Source organism: Takifugu rubripes, chromosome 13, assembly GCF_901000725.2.
Source record: "Takifugu rubripes chromosome 13, fTakRub1.2, whole genome shotgun sequence".
Taxonomy (NCBI): Eukaryota; Metazoa; Chordata; class Actinopteri; order Tetraodontiformes; family Tetraodontidae; genus Takifugu; species Takifugu rubripes.
Window position 1 is genome coordinate 11,060,294 of NC_042297.1, and position 25,135 is coordinate 11,085,428.

General features: G+C 46.5%; 3 protein-coding genes, 1 long non-coding RNA gene and 2 pseudogenes across 4 annotated transcripts; 1 reads left to right on the forward strand and 5 right to left on the reverse strand.

The window, feature by feature from the left end:
- Positions 1-713: 713 nt before the first annotated feature.
- On the reverse strand, positions 714-1,358 carry LOC115252066 (uncharacterized). Its single transcript, XR_003890504.1, has 3 exons — positions 1,305-1,358; positions 989-1,125; positions 714-884 (listed from the first exon to the last, which is right to left on the reverse strand). It is a non-coding gene; the product is annotated as an uncharacterized lncRNA (long non-coding RNA).
- Positions 1,359-1,363: 5 nt separating this feature from the next.
- LOC115251993 (membrane progestin receptor beta-like) lies at positions 1,364-5,145 on the reverse strand (annotated as a pseudogene).
- A 1,095-nt stretch (positions 5,146-6,240) lies between these two features.
- Positions 6,241-7,542, reverse strand: LOC101070365 (interleukin-17A-like). The gene is made up of 3 exons (XM_011609760.2): positions 7,457-7,542; positions 7,227-7,390; positions 6,241-6,614 (listed from the first exon to the last, which is right to left on the reverse strand). Exons 1-3 carry the CDS (start codon positions 7,502-7,504, stop codon positions 6,380-6,382), a joined length of 447 nt encoding a protein of 148 aa, XP_011608062.2. The 5' UTR covers positions 7,505-7,542; the 3' UTR covers positions 6,241-6,379.
- Positions 7,543-10,732: 3,190 nt separating this feature from the next.
- On the forward strand, positions 10,733-11,521 carry il17a/f1 (interleukin 17a/f1). The gene is made up of 2 exons (XM_029846376.1): positions 10,733-10,966; positions 11,115-11,521. Exons 1-2 carry the CDS (start codon positions 10,765-10,767, stop codon positions 11,360-11,362), a joined length of 450 nt encoding a protein of 149 aa, XP_029702236.1. The 5' UTR covers positions 10,733-10,764; the 3' UTR covers positions 11,363-11,521.
- Positions 11,522-12,469: 948 nt separating this feature from the next.
- On the reverse strand, positions 12,470-14,542 carry LOC115252059 (stathmin-4-like; annotated as a pseudogene).
- Positions 14,543-16,492: 1,950 nt separating this feature from the next.
- On the reverse strand, positions 16,493-18,790 carry LOC115251994 (GPN-loop GTPase 1-like). The gene is given in 13 exon segments (XM_029846083.1): positions 16,493-16,918; positions 16,997-17,101; positions 17,178-17,268; positions 17,341-17,370; positions 17,372-17,381; positions 17,472-17,554; positions 17,624-17,770; positions 17,839-17,884; positions 18,052-18,146; positions 18,284-18,346; positions 18,348-18,363; positions 18,569-18,606; positions 18,755-18,790. Coding segments are annotated over 13 exon segments (867 nt in total). The 3' UTR covers positions 16,493-16,811.
- Positions 18,791-25,135: the final 6,345 nt, after the last annotated feature.

Sequence of the window (25,135 nt, forward strand, 5' to 3'; positions counted from 1 at the left end):
TATTAAAATCTATTATTTATTGAACAAAGCTCAGAATAAAGTTCATATAGAGTTCATATCCAAACATAAAGATTCAACACATTGATGTTACTCTCATCCGACTGTAACGTGGTGGGCGTGGCCAGCCCCGCGTTCATGCTTGATTGGTTGGCGGTATATTGACGTCATCAACCCCTGCGCGACCTAGGGTATGTGGGCGGATCAAGAGGATTGGAGCTTTTTTACATCTGCATAGGAAATGAATGAGAAATAATATTTCGAGAAGTAATCGTGATAGAGTTCCCGTTGCATGCTTCTAATTATGAATTCAAAACTAATATTTCCCACTTTTCTCCTGTTGTTACAAACACCGCCTCTGTGGCCTCCAGCCGTTGAACCGTAAAGACTTTTCATCACTAAACATGATGGGAACACTGGTAGGTTTGTGCTTTATGGTATGAATTAGAACTTCAGTCCAACGACGCCGTGGAGCTGAGGCCAGAAGGTGAACCTGCGAGTATTTGTTTTTTTTTAAATTCTGAGTACAAACAGATGATATTTTATGAATTATCTTTGTGTTCATAATGAAAAATCTGCTTTCTTTAACTCTAAGAGGGGAGGTTAAGGGACACTGATTGTCTGGGACCCAAAGGTTTTTCTCTGACTGCAGCCACAGAGATGCCTGAACAAAACAGGCTTTTTAGATACACTGAGAAAAAAGATCCAAAATTGTCATCATCATGCTTTATGGGAGGTTTTCTGATCTGATAACACAATAAAGAAATCAAATATATACATTTCTTGATGTATCTCTCTGCTTCATTATGATTCCATTTGCGACCAACCTTGATTGGTGTAAGGCGCCCCCAGGTGGCTCCTCCAAGGTGTGAAGGAAACGGTGTCATCTGCAGTTCAGGACAATAATAACAACAATGTAAAAGATCACACTTGTATCTCCACCTGCATGCTCTGTTTTAAAAACAGGAACTCTTCATTTCTGTTGGCTGACCTTCATCACCCTGGATCTCTTTGGTAGCTGGGTTTTCTTTGGTCCCTAAGGCTTCCTCCAGCTTCACCTGTCGGCCAGGTGTGCAGCTCAGCGGAGGAGTTGCCTTGACCTCTGTGTCCTGCACCTCATATGAGTGTCTGGGAAAAGAAATTGGATTATTGGATGAACTGTACCTTAATTTACATGCTTAGTTGGCTTTTCTAGCAGCCTGTCAACTTTAATGCAATTATTCTGCCATTTTAAGTCTGTCTGTGTGTTCTTCTCTTCTGTGGTGCGATGCATAACTCCAATGGTGCGCAGAGAATAAGCAGCTAACCTCCTGCAGTCGTTGCAGAGGGCCGTGAGGAGGATGAAGAGGAGGAGGAGGGTGAAGGCCGATGATGCCTCCTGACGACAGCACCCATGATGACCCCGTGACTTCTGCTGCAGTGGCAGCCATGTTTACTGAGACACAAACAGGAAGTGTCCTTGAGGAGGACTGGTCTCCAGATACTGATCTAAAACTGAGCAGGTCTGTTGGGTCAGAGGTCAGGACAGGTAGAGATGGAGAGGGTTCCTGATGGAAGAGCACTTACAGTCAAAATGGAGGTCAAACAAAGGAGCGTTAATGCTAAATGACCTCACACAATGAAAATTTGACCCACAAACGAAAGCTACAACAGTTATTAGCTTACGTTTTAATATAAAACGTTTAATGTTGATCACAGCAGCTAATAACAGTGTGATTAAAGGCACAATCAAGATAATCAGTCAAATGTAACATTAGAATTAATGTTATTGGTATCTTTTTATAAGTATTGTGTTGATCCTGATGGTGGGTTGAGTAGAGAACCTACTGAAAGGCTGATCCCAGATCCCAGCAAACACACAAGGCTTCAAGCTGTTTGATTTCATTTTAATGAGCCTAATTTGACTTATTTAAATCAGCTGAGATGATGATGGTGTTCTGCTTCCATCAGGTCTGATCCAGAGTCCACTCACCTTACAGAAATATTATCCAAACCAAGGTTTTAAACCTGGGCCTTTGTAGCGCCCTTAACGCACCTTTAAGTTGTATCTTTATTATTTATTTGAGTCATTGTTTATTACAGTTGCTGGAGGAAAAACCCAAGATGGTGGCTGGTGAAACATAGTCCTTCAGTAACATCCCAAACAAATGTGCATAAATGGCTCGATACCAGCGCTGTGTGACAGTCATTACTGAATACAAATATTAATATTGTACCAAATATAAATACTCTATTGCACAAACACATGCCTAGAGCCAAACTGCATACAAACAACTTAAGTCTCCACATTTGTACATTTAAATCTTCTTACTCCTGCAGCCGGCCCCTTGTGGCGATGTTAACACACTAATGGGACGATTATCTTTATCGCCCTATAAGATTTGAGATTTGATAAACTGCTGTTGTGAAGTGTGAATCTCTTGCCAGTGATTTTTCCTCTGGCTGAGGAAATGAGCAGGAAGCTATGTGTTTTTTAAATATTATCATTTTTTGTTTTTAACCTATAAGATTTGTTGCTAAATTGAACGCACCGGTTACTTAAAACAATGAACTATTTTTTTTAAAGTAAAGATCAGAAGCCCTACAAGGGCGATGGCCTACTACCCTCTACTGACCAGCCAACACTGCTCAACACTGAGGTCATGTGACTGACTGTTTACGTCTGTCTGATTGTAAACAAAATAAGCTAAAACGTTATGAACGGATGAAATGTGGGAGGTTTTCAGGGAAAGGTGATAATGGGCCAAGGAGAGATGATTTTGGTGCTGAGCCGAATTCCTGGGGGAATTTGACAAATCTTCAAAGCACATAGGCTAAGATCAAAGCCAAGGGTCTCATAGAGCGATCTACTGTTGTACTGTTACTACAGGTGTACAACAACTGTGTTGGGGAATGTTTTGCTTGCTTCCCATTGCTTTTTTCCCCAGTTTTTACAGCGATGTTGACATGACATGAACATTTAGCGTTAAATATACCGTGATGTGGTCAAATGCATCATATTTATGTGATATTTCCTGCAGTATTGGCACGTTTCCTCATGGAACAAATAGAATCTCCCAGTTTAAGAACATTCCACGTTAAGCTGGACAAATTGAATGAATAATGCCAATGATGAGGGAATGATGATTTTAGCAGCCTACCTGAGCTTCGGGAGCAGCTGTGACCGGCCAGGAGAATGAGAACTGATGACTTCCTGTTCAACAATTACTCATTAACTGTCTGAACAAACAGCTTAAACACACATTCCTGTAATTCTGTCTCTCTGTGAGTACTCTCACAGATGTTTTCCACAGCTCCTCACCCTGACCCGGACCATCCTAGCTAACCCTTGGCCCCAAATCTTTTTGTTTTCTAATAATACGTCTGTGGTTCAGTTTTGGCTCTCGTGGTCTTCCAGTGGATGTGACTTCCTGCCTCACTTCCTGTTCCTTACTGAGGAGGATGGACGTTTGGTTGGAGTAGTGATGGGAAGAGCACCTTGTTGCTGTTGGATCAATAAAATCAATCAATAATTACAAAAAAAACCCAATTGTGCACATTTATTGCCTGAACTACCCCAATCTGAAAATAACCAGTTTAACTTAAAAACCAGAAAAACCTGAATATCGCACACTCACACAGCCTCAAACACAGATGCTCTCACTCTCACTCGCTCAAACACACACACCTTTTTTTTTTTTTACTTTTGCATTTCCATGCGCTCAGACTGGAGTCGCCCCTTCTTGAAGGTGGTTGCTGCGCAGCAGAGCGCCAGGCAGGGCACCGAGGTGCAGACCAGCAGGAGGCGCTCCTCACCGTACTGACGAACCAGACCGGGCCGCCGCCACAGGAAGTCACGGAACAGCGCCTCCTGCTGGACGAGGGTGCAGAGGGCCAGCAGGACGTGGAAGATCTGATGACCCTGACCAACGATGTCACAGTGACCAGGAAAGAAACACTCCGGACGGACCAGAGAAGAGCGCGGACAGCAGAAATAGCACAACCTTGGGACAGAGGAGACACAACATGCAAAAACAACATGACAACTGTTCAATTCCAGCGCAGTCGACTGAACTTTTCATTCTGATCGATGCATTTTAAAAGTAGCCCCACCTGCAGGATGTGCAGTGGTGCTGCAGAATTGCTCCACCAGCAGGTGGCGAGACGATAAACCACGGGACGATGACCCACACATGGGCCACACCCACCAGCAGTACCTGGCACACCATGTGGCAGAGCCGTCTATGTTGGAAGCAAAGCTGGGCACAAGGGCAGATGGTGCCGGAGCACCAGGCCAGAAGGGCGGCGGCCGGAAGGTAAACCTACCAGGAAATGATGTCATCAGTACCACTGAGCTGTCCATCATCACTAACAGTGGAAAAACAGCACATGGTTCGACACCTGTCCCAGCATGCTTTGTGTCCAAGCGGTGTCAACGCTGTACAAGCACAGAGCCACGGCACAGCCGTACTGGTAGATGGCCACGCCCACACGGTCAACCAGGACGAGCGAGCGGCGGGCCGGCTCGGAGCGTGGCTGCAGGCGGTGAGCTGCAGCACTGCAACAGAGACGCTTCAGGCTGAGGACACGTCCACACTCAAGAGTCACAGTTTGACTTGAGCGACAATCACAGAAAAGCTGGTGAAAGTGCCAAATAAATGTGAGAAGGTGCCGCTGTGAGGGGTCGGGGCTGACTCACCTGCAGCTCAGGTAGGTGACGGTGGACAGGTGGTGGAGAACAAGCGGCAGCGAGGACACGTCTACAGACAACCCCTGACCTTCAGGACCCTGCAGCTTGAAACCCAGGACCCCCTGAAGAGAGCAAAGGCCACAACACGGGAGGTCATACATAAACACTGGGTTAGCATCTTTCAGAGTCAGTCGGATCTCTTTAACGTTACAATAATGAGAAAAGCTTTTGATTAAAGGTTATAACATGATGGTTATGTTATTACCCCTCCCTGCAGGACAGCAAACACCATGAACCGGATCGCCACGCAGACGGCGGCCAGCAGGTGGCTCCACACGTTGATCGTCTCATTGTGAACCTGGAACAGGCTGAGGACGTAACACGCGCCACCTCTGGCCGACGGGCCGATATCCAGACACAATGAAGGGCTTCCGAAACAGAGGGGGCACCTCCGTGTCCCCCACCGTGGGAGGGAGGGAGGGCAGACGATCCAGCACGGATGGGTAGGCGGAGCAGAGTGGGGGAGGGGCTAATGACACCTGAGGCATGATGGGAGGAGAGTACCTGCCAAACCAGTCAACATTTACAGTAGAGGTCACCTGTCTTTATAGGAAATTCATAATTTATTGAAGGGATTTAAAGAAAATCATATCAAAAAAGAATTTTCACTGTAGCAGCTAAGACGATAGCAATGCTAGCAAGCTTAGACTCACAGTTTTTAGCTGACATTTACTAGCCACACCTGATGCTAGCAGTAGTGCATCAGTTGTTCTTTCAGAGACATGATTATTGTTAATTTCATTTTAGCAGAACGAAGAGAAACGTGTTGGATCAGATTAAACTCACCTGTTCTATTCATGAGCACAGCCGTGCTACGCTAGCACTGTTCTGTTAGCTTTCACTGATCTGGTCACCTCTCAGTCCTGCTGACCAGCCAGTGTCATGTGTGTGTCTGAAAGAGAGAGAGGGGGGGAGAGAGAGAGACAGAGGAGAGAGAGAGAGAGAGAGAGAGAGAGAGACAGAGAGAGAGAGAGACAGAGAGAGAGAGAGAGAGAGAAGAGAGAGAGAGAGAGAGAGAGAGAGAGAGACAGAGAGAGAGATGATGTCCACAATGTGTTTTTGTTTCCAGTTAATTTGACCTGTTTCCTGTCAGTGAGGATTTCAGACATCATGAGACTCAAATGCTGACGAGTTCAATTATCTGAAATTGAAGCTGGAACCAGCCAGAACCAGGACCAGGACCAGGACCAGGACCAGGACCAGGACCAGACCAGGACCACTGACATTTAGCATGTCAGTTATCTATTAAAGTATTGTTCACATTTGATTCAATGTTATATTTTGTTGATTTTTGTTGCATTCTTTTTTTGAGGAGGGATGATTCTTTTGTAATACTGATTTTTTTTAAAGAAATAATTAAATTAATTGATTAGGTTTTGTCAAATATAAAATGATACAGTGGTTAAGTTCTTTTCTCTGCTTCTAATTAGATTTTTTTTAGTTCATGTCTGTGCTTGTTTTTATTGTGTGCTTTTTATTTATTTTACTTTGAAATCACAATAAACAGAAAACTGTTTCATCACAACAGAATCTTTAATGAGCAACCAACCAACAACAACCAAGAAACTTTATTGTTGTTAAGGGGAAAAACATTATATGTTATATTGACAATATTCCAGGTCCAGGTCCAGGTCCAGGTCCAGGTGCTCTGGCTTAGCTGTGGCTGATCGTGGCTCGTACACTCGTGCAGCCCACAGCCACCAGTTGAAATGACGCGGTGTAGCAGTGACTGTTATTCTGCCGGGTCAGAACCAGGATATTCTGGTAGATTGGAACCGAGTTCAGATTATGGACTTCAGGCTGGCCAAGTCTGGGACCAGAGGAGAAGCGGCTGGTGCACTCGGCTTCCCACAGGGTGGTCGGGATGCGGTTCTTGACCGTGGTTGACCTGAGTGCACAGAGAGCTGTGAGGGTCCCACAGAGAGCTGACAGAAGACCAGTTCAAGACCAGTTCAAGACCAGTTCAAGACCAGTTCAAGACCAGATCAAGACCAGTTCAAGACCAGATCAAGACCAGATCAAGACCAGTTCAAGACCAGATCAAGACCATCAAGACCAATTTAACACCAGTTCAAGACCAGTTCAAGACCAGATCAAGACCAGATCAAGACCAGATCAAGACCAGATCAAGACCAGTTCAAGACCAGATCAAGACCAATTTAACACCAGTTCAAGACCAGTTCAAGACCAGCTCAAGACCAGATCAAGACCAGTTCAAGACCAGTTCAAGACCAGATCAAGACCAGATCAAGACCAATTTAACACCAGTTCAAGACCAGTTCAAGACCAGATCAAGACCAGATCAAGACCAGATCAAGACCAGTTCAAGACCAGTTCAAGACCAGTTCAAGACCAGATCAAGACCAATTTAACACCAGTTCAAGACCAGTTCAAGACCAGCTCAAGACCAGATCAAGACCAATTTAACACCAGTTCAAAGGTTCAAGCGTCAGGTCTCCACTGCACAAATCATTCAGCCAACCTCTCACAACACACTGACCTCCATCTCCATGGCGACAGCGAGCGGCTGTGGATGGCACCAGCTCCTTCAGACAAGGAGGAGGTCTGCGAGGAGAAGGCCACCATGGCGTCACATTTAGGAGAAGGAGGAGGAGGTTTAGGCCTGGAAGAGTGGGAGAATCCCCACAATGCACTGCAACTGATCTGCAGGAGGAAGCAGAATGAAAACGGCTGGACTGAGAGTTGTGATGGTAAAATGAAGATGCTCACCAGCAGAGCCACCACGCTGCAGCTTCTCAGCACCATCTTCCTCAGCATCTGATGCCGGCGGCGCCACCTTTCTCGGGCTTTATAACAATCTGTGATCAGATAAGGATGTGTGAGGTGAGCTGATGATCACGTCTGACAAGCAGGGGAGATTTCTGCTGACTCATTTACATTCCTGATAACATCTGCAGCCACATATATTATTTGATCTATCGCATGCTTATCTCGATGAGGCTTGTCGAGAGCCAGCAAAGAAAAGAAGGCCACCATCATCCGCTAACACTGGCTAGCACCATTTTTGTTTTTATTGGTTTGTCAGCAAAGCAAACAATTAACTAAGATGCTAGCTATCGTGCTAAAACAACGAATAAATAAGGACAGGAAAGGGCTGTCATAGATTCTAATTAAAAACTGTGGCAAAAGGTGATTGCATTTTAATTCAGTTTCCTGTTTCCCTACATGGAGATGCCGATGGCCCCGCCCCCATGCTGACACCGCTGATGTGGTCAATGTTGAGGTTCAAAATCAGTCATTCCACGAACTAAAGCAACATGCCTCTGACCTGGTTTGACAGGAAGCGCTCATCTCAGAAATCACGGGGTTGTTTGTGAGCCGTGGTTACTGTCACAACATCAGCATTTTTCGGGTGGTGCGTCACCTGCAGCCATCGGGGAACCTGAGCATCCTCTTCACGTTTACCGTCATGTTGCTTTAGCTCCACTTTAGGGCACCATATCCATGACAACACACGTCTTTTCTGTGAGGATTTTTGTTACTCTTTATTCAACGTTGAAAAAATGTTGGTTTTCAGCAGCCTCACATCAGTATTAGCTGTACGACATTTTAGTGACGATGCTAGCACTGAAACAAGCATCTTCAACTGATCGTCAGATCAAATACTAATAATGACGCTGACCTCTCAAGGTGATTGACATCATCATCATGATCAGTCGAACCAGGCTAACCTTGCGGCACAATCCCCATCGACACAACCCCTGTGGCATCCTGCATCGCATGAGTGTCGCAGGGCGTTCAGAGGGGGCGCTGGGGTACAGCGGGGGCCCGGGCTGAGACCACACTACTGTCATGTGGGTCATGAGATTTGTACCTCACATCAAAGCAGCCGCAGTGCTAAAGCTAATGACGTAAAAAGGTGACTCAGATTTAATCCTGTCGTCAAACATTTAGGCTCAGTCGGAGAAGCCTGGAGCACAACGTGTGTGATAATGATTACTGATTAATCACACTGCAAACGTCCCCACTGCAGCACAAACAGTGGAAAATCTTGTCCTAATTTCTATCTTATCTTATCTTATCTTATCTTATCTTACTTATCTTATCTTATCTTATCTTATCTATCTTACCTTAACTTATCTTATCTTAACGTAACTTAACGTAACTTATTTTAACTTAACGTAACGCAACTTTATCTTATCTTAACTTATCTATCTTAACTTATCTATCTTAACTTATCTTATCTTAACTTAACTTACAACTTAAATCTCAATTTAAGTTAACTTAACCTGTCTTGTATTGTCTTTCTTCTCTTATCCTAACTTAACTTAATTTAACTTATCTTAACTTATCTTAACACGTATCGTATCTTATCTCATCTCAACTTAACCTATTGCAACTTAACTTAACCTGTCTTATTTTATTCTAACTTAACTTAACTTAGCTTAGCTTAACTTAACTTAACTCAACTCAACTCAACTCAACTCAACTCAACTCAACTCAACTCAACTCAACTCAACTCACTCAACTCAACTCAACTCAGCTGATGGTGGCAGAGTTGCATTCTGGGTAATGAAAATGTTAGAAATGGAAACGCTCACATTTGTCCACAAACAATGTAGTTTCGCCAAAGTGACAGGAACTGAAATTATGACAGATGCTAAAAATGAAACTACAGAGCTAAAGAAAAGCTACAGTCAGTAATCAATAAATAGATCCATAGTAGCGATTGACAGGTGGGGGGGGCCGTGGAGCTGGAACCAATAATGGAAAAGCTGACGTGTAAGATGGATTTTACGAGGTTTGGATTCGTTGGGATTTTTCATGTAATTCCAGCGGTGAACTTAGATGATGCTGCAACGGGAAGGTGACCTAGAAAAGCTGCTGCAAAACCGTTAGTGCGCACAAATGTAACCCTCGACTTCTGAAAGTGGGTCGCCCCATTGCCACTCATCGTGAAGCTGGTTCTGTGGTCAAAGACGAGGATCAAAGACAGTGGAGGTGACATCATTGTGGAAACCGACAAGCAGCTCTCAGGATAAATGGCAGCGCTCGCGCCTCATGGGCAAGCAGAACAACCAACGAAACAGGGAGAAAGAAGACAAAAAAACCCAACCTCCAGTCGAGTCCGAAGGAGCCATAAAACGAGCAAGAAGTTGCGTGAACGTATCATGGGCCCACTCCAAAGCAGCCAATGGTAAGAATCCTTTACTTTAAAATCAGAGATAGACAATAAATGTTAAACGATCATTTCACGACTGTTTCTAAATATAAATTGTATTGTTAAATACGATAACTTTAAAATGGATCCAGTCTGAAATAATTTTGACAGAACGAGCGGCGTGGTGGTTCGCAGCCTCGCAGTGAGAGGGGGGCCCGCTTTTCTGTGTGTGGCGTCTTCAATGTTCTCCTCGGGTTCTCCCTGGTTCTCCTCGGGTTCGCCTCTGGTTCTCCTCTGGTTCTCCTCGGGTTCTCCTCTCTCTGGTTCTCCTTCGGGGTTCTCCGGGTTTTCCCACCTTGTTATGTCAGAAACACTAAAACTGACCTCAGGTTGTTATGGCTGCATGTCGCCCCGTGATGCCCCTTAACCAGGGTGGCCCCACCTGCCAGGGTGGCCCCACCTGCCCAGGGTGGCCCCACTTGTCCAGGGTGGCCCCACCTGCCCAGGGTGGCCCCACCTGCCCAGGGTGGCCCCACTTGTCCAGGGTGGCCCCACCTGCCCAGGGTGACCCCACCTGCCCAGGGTGGCCCCACCTGCCCAGGGTGACCCCACTTGTCCAGGGTGGCCCCACTTGTCCAGGGTGGCCCCACCTGCCCAGGGTGACCCCACCTGCCCAGGGTGGCCCCACCTGCCCAGGGTGGCCCCTACCTCTCACCTGAAGGCATCTCCAGCCACCGAGACCACTGTTCAGGGAGGTTTAGAATTGGGTTGAATGATTAAATATCAGAATTCCGACCACGATTATTCATCAGTCGTTTTCTCTTCAGTTCCTTCGAAACGGATCCTCTTGTTTCTCCTCTGAATCGTGGAATTTGGTTCAGGCTGATGTTGATTTCTGCTCTTCCAGACCGTCGGCATGTTAGCGGTGATGATGATGGTGGCGGCACTGGCGGCGGCGCTTCCAAGACCAGGCGGCCATTTGAAACGCTCAGTGAAGGCAAACAAGAAGTCGCCTGCTGTCATGGAAACGGTCCCTCTACAGCTCGATCCAAAGAATTTGGTTGTGACCCAGAACATCAGGCCGCTGGAAAACGTCTCCATCTCACCCTGGACATACAAGTGAGAAGACACACTTTTACTGTACTTCTATCTTTATGAGGACCAGCCCAAAATGTCCTCTTTGCTAGTAGAATGAGGATTTGGGGTCTGTAGCAAGTGTAGAAACACACACTTGCTCACAGGTTTTTGTTCCTCTGCTCTGTGCAGCAGTCTCCCGCGACGCCTCTCTCTTCCCGCCGCTGGCAGAGGCCCGCTGCTTGTTCCGAGGCTGTCTGGACTCCGAGGGCCAGGAGGACCAGAGCCTGGAGTCCAAACCCATCATGCGCCAGGTGCTGCTGCTGCGCAAGGTCAGCTCAGAGGAAGGGGCGGGGCACAGTTACCACTTCCGTCTGGAGTCGCGCCTCGTCGCCGTGGGCTGCACCTGCATCCGCCCCGTCGTCCTGCACCACCAATGAAGAGCCGATCCTGGATCGGTCCGACGGAGTTTTGGATGGAGGACCGGCACCGTCGGATGAATCCGTTTGTTTTACTTCAAATTATTAATAGTAGCAGGTTTAAACGGTATTAGTTTACACAGCATGTGTAAATTCCCAATCTAAGTAGATTTTTTATGGGTTATTTTAGTTCAGTGATTTGATTGTATTAATTTATTTCCAATAACATAATATAATTTTAAATGCTGCTCTGCGATTGGCTGGATCTCGACTACCTCTTTGGTTGGAAACACTGAAAATTTAACCTCACAACCAAAGAGATGATGATGTTTCTATTTATGGATTTATTGTGTCAATGAATTTTTAATTTAAGGAGTTTTGATCTTCACTTTATTATATTTATTTATTAATTGATGTGTGGTTTTTAAATTAATAAAACAAACAAGCATAAAAGAGTCATTGTTTTATTCTCCAGTTGAAAATATAGTAATTTCTGTACAGTTATTGTCATCCTCCTCCTGTCCTCCTCCTGTCCACACACACACACACCACACACGCACACACACACACACACACACAACACAACACACACACAACACGCTTGAATAGAGCTAGCATTATTCACTTAGCTGTTATTTGTTGACGCAGCATCACACACGTTTTGTTTGCAGCCATCTCACAAACATCGACAGCAGGAAATTCGGCTTCACGCCACTGAAAAGCTAACGTGCTAATTTTCCCACGCAGTGTTTTGAATTTGGTAACATCAAAGAGAATCTAGGAAGTCCGTGAGTTCAAAGGTTTATCTTTTTGGGGGGTTTCTTGTCCCAGTTTTGGTGCGTTTTTGTCTGTTTTTGTCTCTTGACTGTGATTTAAAAGCCACGCGTGTCCTGGGGTGGATCCTTCGCTCCTGTGACACAGGTTCAAGGAGAACCTGACGCTGATGAAACCGTCCAAAAGGTGCTGCTTCAAGTGGAGACCAGGTGAGGAATCAGTCATGGATGACTCATGTTAAACACCATTGTGGGACGAAAATGCAGTGAAAACACTTTGGCTCCATTGGCATGGTAACGGAAAGTAGAACTCCCATCAGCTCCCATGTGATTAATCAAATGGCAGCTTTTTTTCTTTTACATCCAAGAGAGTTTTTATGATGAAGAAGAAAGTCTCGGTCCTCCAATTTCTTCTTCTCTCTTTTCAGAGTCCGCTTTGTGTCGGAGCGGCGCCGAGTGACGACTCAACCCTCCAAAAACTGCCTCTGAGTGAATTTCAGCTTGTGTTGTGATCAGGCCATCAGGACACCTGTGAGCAGGAGTGGGCAGTTAGCAGGCTTGCTAGCACACGCTAGCTAACACAGCAGAAAACTTCCTGATCCTCCACAATTTGGTCACATAAAATACAAAATAAGGAAAACCAACATGTCCTCTCCCATGCTTCCCGCCTCTTCTTCCTCACCTCCACACTCTGCAGCTCCTCCTCCTCCTGCGGTGCCTTCAAGGGCATCTGTAGGCGCTCACTGTCGCTGCAGCGCTCTTTGGTCAAAGCTTTCTGGGCCACTTCTCGCTCGTGCTCCCGTCGCTCAGCTAAATGCTTCAGAAGCTCTGCTTCCTGACACTAGAGGGCGACAACAGCAGGAGTGAAACCACAAAATACAAAATAAAACATACAAAACAAGATGCTGGAATTGAAGAATTCAATACTGGAATAAAAAAAAGAAACTCCTGGAATTCTAATTGTCATCTCTTTCTTTCTAAATCTAGTAAAAAAACAAAAAAAAGCCCTCTGTAGTCATGGAAACAGCCTGTTTCCCTTTGTTGCATATAAATTATTTGATATAAACACTGATCAACAAACATGTCTCAAATGATTAGTCAATCGAATCTTTCTTTTCCTTAGAGGTTCCACACACCTTCCTTCCTCTCGTGGGCAGCATCCAGCTTCTTCTGGATTTCCTCCAAAGAGGGTTTTTGGCGAGGGGGTGTGGTCACCTTCAGGTCAGGGGCTGCCATCAAAGGTAGGTGGTTTTAAGATGACTTCAAAGGCGTGTCCACTGGGACGCTTACTCAGCTCGATCACCTCCATGTCGCGGATATCGCACAGGTTCAGATCCACGACAACCGCTGCAAAATGAGCCAGAGGAACCGCCAGTCAGAGGAAACCTTCACCATGATGTCATCAACAGGATGCTGCTGACATCGCGATGACGTCACTGCATCGCACGACAGCTGTGCTCACCTTCCTTCTTGTCAGCGGAGTCTCGGAGCTCAGGGAGGATGCATGAACAGAAGAGAGACACCAGGGGGAGCTCTCGCATCTTCTGTCTGTAAACTGCAGGAAGAGGCAGAACATCAACAGATCAGTCGGTATGTCAGCAGGACCGGTTAGAACATCAGCAGTGTCAGTCGCATCATCAACAGGATCAGGCAGAACATTAATGGGATCAGTCAGAAGATCGACAGGATCAGTCAGAGCATCAGAAGCAACAGTCAGAAGGAACAGACAGCACCAGCATGATGGGTCAGAAACATTCAGGAATCAGTCAGAACATCAACAGGATCAGTCAGAAGATCAACAGGATCAGTCCGAACATGCATCATTCAGAACAATCAGAAGAGTTTTGTACCTTCCAGGGTCATGGTTGCTGGTGAGGTAGTGTCAGATCCTGAGGACACAGAGAGGACACTTCAGTGAGACCTTCAGAAGGTTTTCAGAATGAAGATCCAGCTGCAGATCTGAGCCTGACAGACTAAGCTCCGAGAGAACCTTCGGCTACAGAAGGAAGAGGAGGAGAACGTGGGGGTGTGGATGAGTGGAGGCGCTGAGAAAAACACTTGTTTACTGAAAAATATGCATCTATACGCTGTCGTTTGACCACCGAATCACCAAGCAGGTGTAGGTGCATGTACTTGTGTGTTGTGTGTGTGTGTGTGCGTGTGTGTATGGGGAAGCAATGATGTCATTGCTGCTGGTTAGCGCATCACCTGCAGAGTTGAGCTGCAGCACTAAAATTACCAAAAACGACAGAAAGAAGACTGCTGCTGCACGACACAACAGTGCTCTTAAAAGCAACAAAAATACCATTGTGTGTGTGTGTGTGTGTGTTGTGTGTGTGTGTGTGTGTGTGCGTGAACACTCACCCTGCAGTCTTCTCCTTTGCTCTCTCTGCTCACACTGAAGCTGCAGCACAGAAGCATCAGCACTAACAGCAGCTGCTGCATGACATCATCCAGCAGGTCTCTGATTGGCTACCACTGAGACTGGGCTCTGATTGGTCCCAGCGAAAATGTGTGTGTGTGTGTGTGTGTGTGTGTGTGTGTGTGTTTCACCAACAGAAATGTGCTAATATGAACAGGAGTTCCATCAAACATCAGATGAACAGGTTTAACTGGTTTTACTGGTCAGCGTGACGTGGATCTCTGATAAAGGCTTGATGGTGATGATGTCACTCTGCAAACATGTGACACATAAATGTAACAAATTATAAACGCACATGATATATGACCCTAAAAACAGCCCACTGATTAGCATACATTAGCATCTGGAAATGAAAGAATCACCTTTTAAAGATTTTCAGGTGTTTTTGGCTTTAGATTAATTGTTTTACATTCTGAGATTAAACCACAAACTCAGCACTGAGACATTGATGCAAGAGTCTGATCGTGTTTCTGGGGAGATTCTGGAATTTAGAGAGGGGAATAAACCCTCACTAATTTGCCTTTGTGTGCATACATACGTGCACACAAATGTGCTAGAAATATGTAAATGACCCATTTTATCACCAAACATGTTGGCTTTGTCTTAAATTAGTGCTATAAATCAATGTCATGCCTGAATTTCCATCATAATTCTGGAAACTACAGTTCCCATCATGCACCAGAGCAGAACACAGTGTCCTGACACAACCACCTCCACAGAACCAGATGATGTCATGCAGCTGCAGTGTGTGTGTGTGTGTGTTGGGAGATGAGCGAGAGGCTGCAGCAGCAAGCAGAAAATTCTCCATCTCAACTGATGATGTCACCTGCAGCCAATCAGCTGCCAGAACACCATTGTGTGTGTGTGTGTGTGTGTGTGTGTGTGTGTGTGTGTGTGGATGCAGCAGGGTGCCTGTGTGTGTGCAGCACACCGATGTGTTTTTAGGTGAGATGTGGTGTGGGCGGGGCTAACATGGAAGAGTGGCGACCAGAAGTTTAACTGGAAGCGATGACATCACGTCTGGGTTCGGGCAATGATGTCAGCGACAAGGTCACCACATGAGCCATCTGCAGAAGTTAGATTAGAGCAACATGCACAGGTATGAAACCAGCACACGCACGCACACACACACACACAGACACACACACACACACACACACACACAGACACACACACACACAGACACACACACACACACACACACACACACACACACACACACACACGCACGCACCACACACACACACACACACACACACGTTGGTGGTTGCTCTTCTGTCCAGGAGTGGGGGAGCACACGACTGTGTGAACAGAGGCTGCCAGTTGAGACCAGTTGAGACCAGTTCAGAGGTGTGGGCGCCTCACGACAGCCGGCAGTCGTGAGGCGCGTTCGCGTTGGCGAGCCGTCGTGACTGAGAGCGTCTGTCTGAGCTCGCCCACTGAGGCAGGGAGAGCGAGCGTGAATCTCACACGGCTCCCCCGTGGTCGCCTGATATCAGCAGCGCTGCTGCTCCACCCGTCCAACCATCCGCCATCTGTCCTCCCAGTCAGAGGTTTACTGGTCCATACTGGACCTGAGCCGATCCGGTTCGGCTGCATCCGTCTGTCAGGTGGAGATGAGACCTGAACAATCTGACATTCAGGATCCTGGATGTGGAGAAATGAGTCAGCTGCTCTTTCAGCATTCATCCGGATCTGAGCGAGCGTGTAGGCGACGGGGCGAGACGATTCATTCAGCCTTCACACAGCGAGATATATATATTTCATATTCCTCCTTTTCCTGCTCACCAGCCTCGTCAGTTTCAGTTTTGGTATTAATGTCCAAAAACCCTCAAATGAAATGTAACAAACATAAAACCTGCACTGTGTCACACGTCCAAACTCCAGCCAGTTAGCCTGATGCTAGCACGATGCTAACGACAACAGCACCTTTGCAAATCACAGACGCAAAACAACTTTAGAGTAAAAAGATCTTTTTTTTATTTGCAGGTGATTAAAAAGTATTTTACCACTTTCACAACAAAACAGAAAAGATGATTTTTTATATAAAAATATAACTTTTTTATCTTATGGGGGAGAAAGAACATTTCCGATAAGTTAACCCGTGTACGTGTATTTCTTGTTGTGGCCCTTCATGTCCACACAGCAGGCGATTTCATCCGTAACCTCAGGTGATGATCCTGCTGATGAAGAGGCCTCAGCTCAAAACACTTGGAGAAAAGAAAAAAAAATCAGAGATGGTTCCAGCTCCACTGCTCTATCTTAACAGGAAATGCTAACAGCCGTCAGGCGGCGCGCACTTCCTGTTTCGGATCTGAACTGCTTCTTTCCTGGCAGTCAGGAAGTTCCCAAAAGCGTCCCTCTCTTTACTCTCCTCTGTCGCTGGAAAACAAAGCGGATTAACCTTTTAGGCTCCTCAATAAAACTATTGAACATGCATTTGTTTGTTTGTTTCCTCACCTTTATGGTCGTCATCTGTGTCACTGTCTGACGCCGCCTCCTCTTCGTCGTCACGGTTACCCCGGGTCATGATGAAGTCGCTGGGTCCAGCCACGTCGGCTTCTTCTGCCGACAGGAAGTCAGCCACACAACCAATAAATACGTCTGAAATCTGACAACCTCCGATCACAGCGATCCATACCTGTCAGAGCTGTGGTCGCCATGTCAACGGCTCCCAGGTCTTTCCTGAGTCGCTCCAGCTGCTCCTGCTGCTTCCTGTTCTGAGCCTCCACCTGTCATACAGGAAGTGAGTAGGAGCATGGCGGCACACACCTGTGCAGGTGCACACCCTCACATACACGTACCAGCTCTTTACGGAGTCTCTCGTACTCGGGGGCGATAATCCCTGTGACGGGAGGAAGTGGACAGAATGTTGGCATGGAAACGGGGCAGGGCTCAGTATTTAGGTCACAGTTTGATTGACACATCGACTCACCGCTCGTACTCCTGGGCAGCGTCCTCCACCTGAACGAACAGCTTGTCTAATCCACTTCCTGTGACGGCAGACACGCCCACCACCTGCAGAACACGCTGCTGTGTTGACCATCATCCTTTCTAAGAAGCCTCCTCCAACAGTAGCCAACGTACCCTCAGGTTTGCGTAGAACTCATCCAGCACCAGGCTCATGGAGCGCGTCAGGTTGCTCACATACGAGGTCTCCTGGTTCAGGGCGTCCTGGAACACCTCGAAGTCCTGCATCCATTCCACCGCAAAGCTGTGGTCGATGATGTCAGTCTGTAGCACCAGCACAGGTCAGGGGAGGAGGGTTCAGAGGTCAACAGGCAGACAGGAAGTGAGCTCACCTTGTTCATGACCACGATGAAAGGAAGTTTGGTCTTGTAGAGGATACTGATGGGGAGAAAACAGGGAAAACTCCAGTTAGCTCAGAGAGAAGCTGGTGAAGTTGGTCTGCGATCATTTATTTTCATTTGAAAATAAAAAAAGATTTCTGATCATCACAGCACTGGAGGTCAGAAAACCCGGTGGCCCCTGAGGACTGGGCTCCGAGGACGCACCTGCAGGCATACAGCATGTTGGACATGAAGGTGACGGGGTTGACACTACGGGACGTGTCCATCACATAGATGACAACGCAGGGGAACGACGACGCCTGAAGAAAAGACAAACAGGCTGCAGCAGAGACTCATCTGAAGAGAACTGAAGTTCTATCCAACACTGCAGCCAGCCACCAGGGGGCACCATCTACCTTCCTGACTGTCAGCGTCTGTAGACTGTGTGTGGACCTACCAGGGCCTCCGTGATGATGGTCCCTGATGCAGACCAAGTAAAGACTTCAATCTGACCCGGGGTGGTCAATCAGCACATACCTGTGGGTTCAGGTCAGGTAGAACATCAAATTTCCAGCAGGAGGCAGCAAATCCCCCTGGAGCTGAACTACTTCCTGTCAACTCTCACCAGTGACGACACAGCTGGTTTCACACTAACCAAAGGTGTTTAAATACCAGCTGACCTGAACGCAACAGCGCAACACAATGAGATTATCTGCAGGATTCAGTAGTTAATGATGCTGACCTGTGGTTCTGTTGCTTCTTCTCTATGAACTGCATCACCTGCAGGACACAACACACTTAAATAACCTGCATTATGGGGACAGGGCACATCCTGTTCTCTCCCTGCTGACTTAAATCTACTTTCCTCCTAGCTGGTCAGAGTGAGTCACCTGATCAAGCGGGTGGCAAACAGGTTGAGGGAGGTCACGATGCCCCCGTTGGGTCCGAGGCCGTACTGTTTCATCACCTCCTTGTAGTTGACCGTGTCCTCTGATATCTGGAGGACAGAGGACAGAAAGAAGAACTAAATCCTCCCCAACAAGGGCTATTTTTGCTGATAAAATAATATTGGAGATTATGAAACCAACGCCACTAAAACAGCAAACGGGTCCAAAACGTCGGTCTCTCACCGATGTTGGCAGGGAACGGTACTTCATGGACGGCAGGGTCCAGGTTGATGACGTAGGGTGGAGATTGACAGAGTGAAGGTGAGCCGTCAGTCTCTGCAGGACAGACAAAAAAACCTGTCAACTTCAGTCTTCTGCTGGTACAAACAAGAAAAGAGGCAGCACGAATGGGGTTTGGAGCAAAATGGAATGTTTGAGTAGGAATTATTTCATTCCAGTCCCATATTATTTAATACCACACAGTCCCTTCACATCTTTTAAACCCCCGCTGAAAACACCAATGTATGTCAAATAATAAATTCTACTTTAATTACAGACTCTTGCGCAGAAAACCAAAACAACAGTTGCAGAAAAACTCTATTAAACGGGAAGAAACCTTGAGCAGGACCAGGCTGGAACACACACCTGGTGATGGACAGATGGACCTAGAAATTGTCTTTATGTCGTGAATTGGACTACGAGGACTTGAAAATGTTAAATTGACAGGTTGAAGTTCATTATAACTAATATAAACCAGTTACAAGTTATCTGTTTTCTCCAGAAATCACCTCCGTGTCGTTTTGGTTGACATCCGACAGAGCCTCGCGCAGTTAGCTACCGTTAGCCGCCGTAGCTGCCTCACCTGAACAAAGTGGTTTTCCCGGAGCCTGCCATGCCCAGCACGATCAGACACACAGGCTTATCCCGGGCAGCAGCAGCGGCACCAGCGGCCGGGGGAATGCCGTCTGTCTCCAGCAGCAGAAGCCTCCGGAAGGTCCGTCACACAACCTCCGCAGCATCGACACGCGCCGAGTCGCAGGCCGCCATGTTGTCTTGAATACGACTGAGCTGGTTGCCGTAGAGGTGCCTGGTACTGTCGTCGAAACTGTCGTAGACGTAAATCGCAGTGAATGAAGGTGAAAAAAGCAACCACCAGAGGGCAGCAGTTAACAATCGGAGGGAAATCACGACGTATAATTTCACGTATAAAATTTATTCACGATTTCAAAAGTAGATGAGAGTAGGCCTATTTCTAGGTTACAGCGCAGTTGTCATAGCAATGACTGCACCTTATTATGTAAATCACAGATACCTTATGCAGAAACTATAGAATATGTTGTGGAATATTACTTAATATGCCAAGCACAAATGATTTAAAGGTCTGAGGTGAATTTAGCATATTTCACGTTGTGAGGTCTCATATTGGTGATAAAAATGAGTTTTACAGTGATGATACAGCAACGTTGACATTATCTGTCCACTATGTGTCACCACACGCTCGTTATCATTAGTATTGGTTCGAATATCGATATTTTCAGGAACTGCTTCGATTATTTCACAGTCTTCTGTGAGTGTTGCTCGGGAAACACATCTTTCATATCAAAAGGCACATTTTAAAAGCTTTTTGAAAAAAATGAATATCTCAGCGAGAACATGCTAATGCGTGTTCCTCTGCTTCCTCCTTTACTCCCTCTTCATCTCCAGGACATAACAATTGTATACTTACATTGATTAGTTGAAATACTTAAGAAATTAAAAGTAGTTATGAATTGGATTTGGAAAATGTTGTGCTCGCCTGTGTGTGCTTCCTGCTGACTGATGTGAATACTAATATTTGTTAATTAACAGCTAATTTCTCGCTCCATTGATCCCCCTAGAGGATCAATGGGCTCCGGGAATCCCCAACATCACGTATGTGTGCAGACTCGTGTTCGCTGCCATGAGGAAACAATCGTTCCACCGGGATGAGAAGGTAAAATCCTCCGTTATCAGGTGTGTTGCTCCTCACCTGTAGCAGCGAGCGTGCGGTTCACACTCTGATTGTGCGCTGGTAATCAATTATCGGTTAATCACCCGATCAATCTTCTTGCAGGTCACATCTCCTCCCACTTGCTGGCATTTTTCTCTCAAGAACATTTAAGTGGGCTTTCTTGCCCGGAGGTCAAAGGTCAAGTGCATTTCCGCAGCGAGGTCGTCACATGACCCGTGTGTCCTGAACCCAGAGGCCGGATCACTGGATCCTTTCCAATTTCTCAGAAATGGGAGAGATTTTCTTCAGCTGTTTCTGGAGCTCCGCCCTCTTTACGCGTCCATATGATGAGTGGGTGTGGCTTCCTGCCCTGGCGACCCATCCCTGAATAATGCTCATCGCCATGGTAACAACTGTCCATTTGAATTTGATTTGATTTAGAGCAATGCCGAGTCAATCCCCAAATTCCAAACATCGGGACCATGCTGCTATCATGGCTAAAGCTACCAAAGGTTAACGTGGGCGATTTTGGAACGACAATGCTCCAAATCCGAAGACAAACAGTGAGACACACACTCACGCAGTCACACACACACGCAGCTCAATTAAATTTGAGGAAATCCAATTATTGTTCGGCAGCTCTAACTGGAGCTGGGACTTTTGGTGTTTCCGATAGCGATGTTTGCCGGGGGATTAGCGTCCGGCTCCCATTAGAGCTGTTAGCTCCTCTTGATGTAGCATGCTAGGCAGGTGCTGGTTCAGTCCTCTATAAATTACATTGCTGCTGCTGCTGTTGGCTTTTGAAACAATTTTAAGTTCGTTCTTTGTTATTTGTGTTTGTCTTGTAGCTAGCTTGTTGTTTTTGCTGCCGCCTGGGAAACATTTCATCCCTCGCGTTCCAAGGTTATGTTCAGCAACAAAGAGGAGCGCCGATGTTGGCGGAGCTGAAAACAGCTTCCTCACATCTGCCAGCTCCCACAATCCTTCGGTTGGATTTATAAGAGTAATGTGGATGTTAAACGGGGTTTTTTCCTGGTTCTTCAGCATCTTTAAACAGTTTCTTTGGTCGGTTTCTGTTCCCTCATTTTTTTTAATAATTCGTCTCCTTTAATTTTTTTTTCAACCGATTTTCCTGACTTTTTTGTTGTTAGCTGTAGCACAACACACCTGGACGGCCGTCAGGTAGAAGCATTTCTTCAGCCTGTAAAACCCTCTCATTACGGTCTTTGGGGTCTTTAATGAGTCGTTAATGTTGCCGTGGTTCTTTCAGCTCCATCTGAACAATTCTTCACGAAAACACTGATGAGCCTGCAGTGCACCCTGGGTAATTAGGCGACTCCTCCTCCTGGCTTTTAATGAAGCAGATTAGCAGCTGGACGCTTCATTAGCCACCACAGGAAACATCGCGTCTCATCAGCATCTGATGGCGCCGTGATGAATCACCGTCACAGAAATGATTCATTTCCCGAAATTTAGCACCAGGAAACGCGATTTCATCTTCCGCCCGACGCTGAACCGACCCGCTGGGAAACACCAGCACCCAGAACAGCAAAACCAGTTTCTACAACTGGTCGCTAACAAACAACAAACAAATGTCCCCCAAAGCTTCTGTTGATGCTAAAAGGCTAAAGCTGCGCAGCACCTGCCCGTGGAGCCGCCATCAACCCAACGCTGACAACAAACGTTAAATCATCGGAGCTGCAGCGGAATCATTCGGTATTCCGACGTGACGTTCCGCTGTCACAGATTTTCGTATTTAACGGTTCTGTCTGTGGCGATAACGGAGGCGTCGCGCGGGTCGGCGTGCTGCGGCTGCAGATAAGAACCTGTGGAAGACAAAGGTCAAAGTGTGAGGAGGAGGAGGAGAGATGAAGGATGAAAGACGTCACAGATTAAAGTGGGGGGGGTGATTCAGGATCAGACATGACCGGACAGACCTGGGAAAACCTCCCGGAAAACGTGCGCGTCTTTGAACGTCGTCAGATTATCTGAGGAACGAGAAAGTTTTTTCGTCGCTAAATAAAGCGAGATTGTGTCAAAGGCAAATTGGTTTTGGGTAATTAAGCGTAGCTGGTGCGTTTGCGGGCGCTCCGAATGGAATCTGGCAGATTAGGAGACTTTCCGAGGATTTGTCTGACAGGGCGGCGGTGGGAGATAACGAGACTTAAACAATCAGAGTAAATGTTGACAGATGGGGACGTGGTTGGCATCAAACATCGCTCGCAGCCTCAGAAGTTCAGATATTTAGATTAGATCAACTTGTTTCATGTGTTTAAGAACCGTGGAGGCAGAAGAAGCTTTTTCAATCACAGTCCAGCTGCTAGCTGTGCTAACTTTAGCTTAAACAAACCTTCATTTTCCAGAAGATTCCACTGGGTCGTTAAACCGTTAGCACCATCGCTGCACTGGTTTCCAGTTAGCGTTGGCTTGAAAGGTCCCCACTCCTCCACAAACTCCTCCGTATACACACACTCAGAGGACCGAGGTCAGCTGGTCGGCCTCCATTTCTGGATCAGTTCCTGCTCCGGTTCACGCGTCTGACCGAGGAACGTTTGAAGCTGTGTGTTGTGGGCGGAGCCTCCACAGGGCAGATTTTCTGAGGCTGTGGCTGAAAGAGGAAAAGTTGTTGTTAACTTCAGGCTCTTTCTCAGATTTTTCCCGCCCACGTGCTCGTCAACGACAGCAAAACGTTCCAAAGTTCTCTGGAGACGTTCCTTTTCTTGGGAATCTGCAGGAGATCGCAGACGTTCACGAAGAAGCTGGATCTGGAACCTGGGATCAGGTCTCTGTGAAACAGGAACCTTTCCTCAGCTGAAGAACCTTCACTTACATCTGAAATGTTCTGTATTCTCTGACTGGAGTGGGAACATCTGAGTGTGGCTCCAGTGGAGATTGAGATGACCTTTGACCTTACTAGGGTCATTCAGACTCCGGTCACCATTGATTTAATTCTGCATGCAGTTCTCCAGGTTCTGGACTATCTTAAGGCTGCTACAGAGAACCACAGCGTGGACCTTCTGTGTCCCTGACATCAGCTGGTTGAGCTCCAACCAGGACCTTCAGAAGAAAAAACCCAAAAATAAAAGGACCCCCGAGGGGTTCTGGTGTGACAAGAAAGACCCCACATGAACGTCCAGAGATGTTCTGCTTTCCAATGATTGGTCAGACCTTCAGCAGGAACCTGTGATGGTTCCACCCCCCATCGTGTCTTTGGAGGTGAATCCACAATCCACAAGTCTTCTCTGGGAACATGCAGAACAAACTGCTTCTGTTTAGGGTGGAGACCAAGGAAGGGATAAAGGAACATGTTCTCCAACATGTTCTCCAACATGTTCTCCACAGAAACCCACGAAATCACCAGAGTATAAAAGAACGGGAGCAAATATCAGCGATGGATCTGAGCCTGAACTGGGACAGAGAGGGTAAATGGGCTGGTGATACTGGGACATCTTGGAAGGTGTCTTTCATTAAAACGTTGATCTCACACTCTAAATATAAACAGTGTGTGTGTGTGTGTGTGTGTGTGTGTGTGTGTGTATGTTTCCTGAGGGATACCATGGAGGAACGTGTGTTTGTCAGAGCTCTTTGTGGAGGCGGTTCTGGTGGTTTGTTTGATTACTGAGTGACAGGAAGCTCTGGAGAGATCTGCCTCAGGTTTTCAAGGTCGTCAGCGTTAGCATTAGCATTTTAAACACCGGCTGCTGAGAGGAGCGAGGGAGCGGCGCCGGTGGCAGAGACGGCGGAAGAACAGAGGTTTACTTGTGTCATTTGTCTCCGTCGCAAACGTGAACAGTTATTTTTAGCTTGTCAGCTAATATTTGAGCGTGTTTTTAGTTCTCTTCCACTTGTCTGAGCATGAACACAGACTGACTCTGATCTGGAGTCAGAAGGAAACATCAAGTTCTAATGATGCTCGCAAATATCACTCAATTCCTGGTGCCCCTGTTTGTTTCGCCTGCTTTTATATTTTGTTTTCCAATGGACATATAAATAAAGTTCAAATTGAAAAGGATGTATAATCAGAGTTAATTGATTTCTCACTATGAATCAGTCAAATCCTGCTTAGTTAAGTTAAGCTAACTTATTAGCGAAGCTAAGTTATTGATACATGATTATTTATGAGCTGGAAGGTGATAACAGGCCCAACTGGAGGGTGAGGGAACCTTCTCCGACACAAAAACCTAATTTTTTGATTCCCCAGCATTATCAACAACATAATGACCTCTGATTACTTTATTACAAAGTAATAATTTGCATGTTTCATCTTGGTGGGCCGTACTGTAGCCACCCACCAGGGGTCAATGTAGATCTCCTCGGAAACGCACGTCTAATCGAGTCACTAGAGATTATGTTCGTTGCTGCTAGCAGCTCGTAGCATCCGGTGTTTCCGACGTTTTCATTCCACTGATCCAGTGGGAACACATCCAGCCAATATGTGCCACAGCTAGCTAAC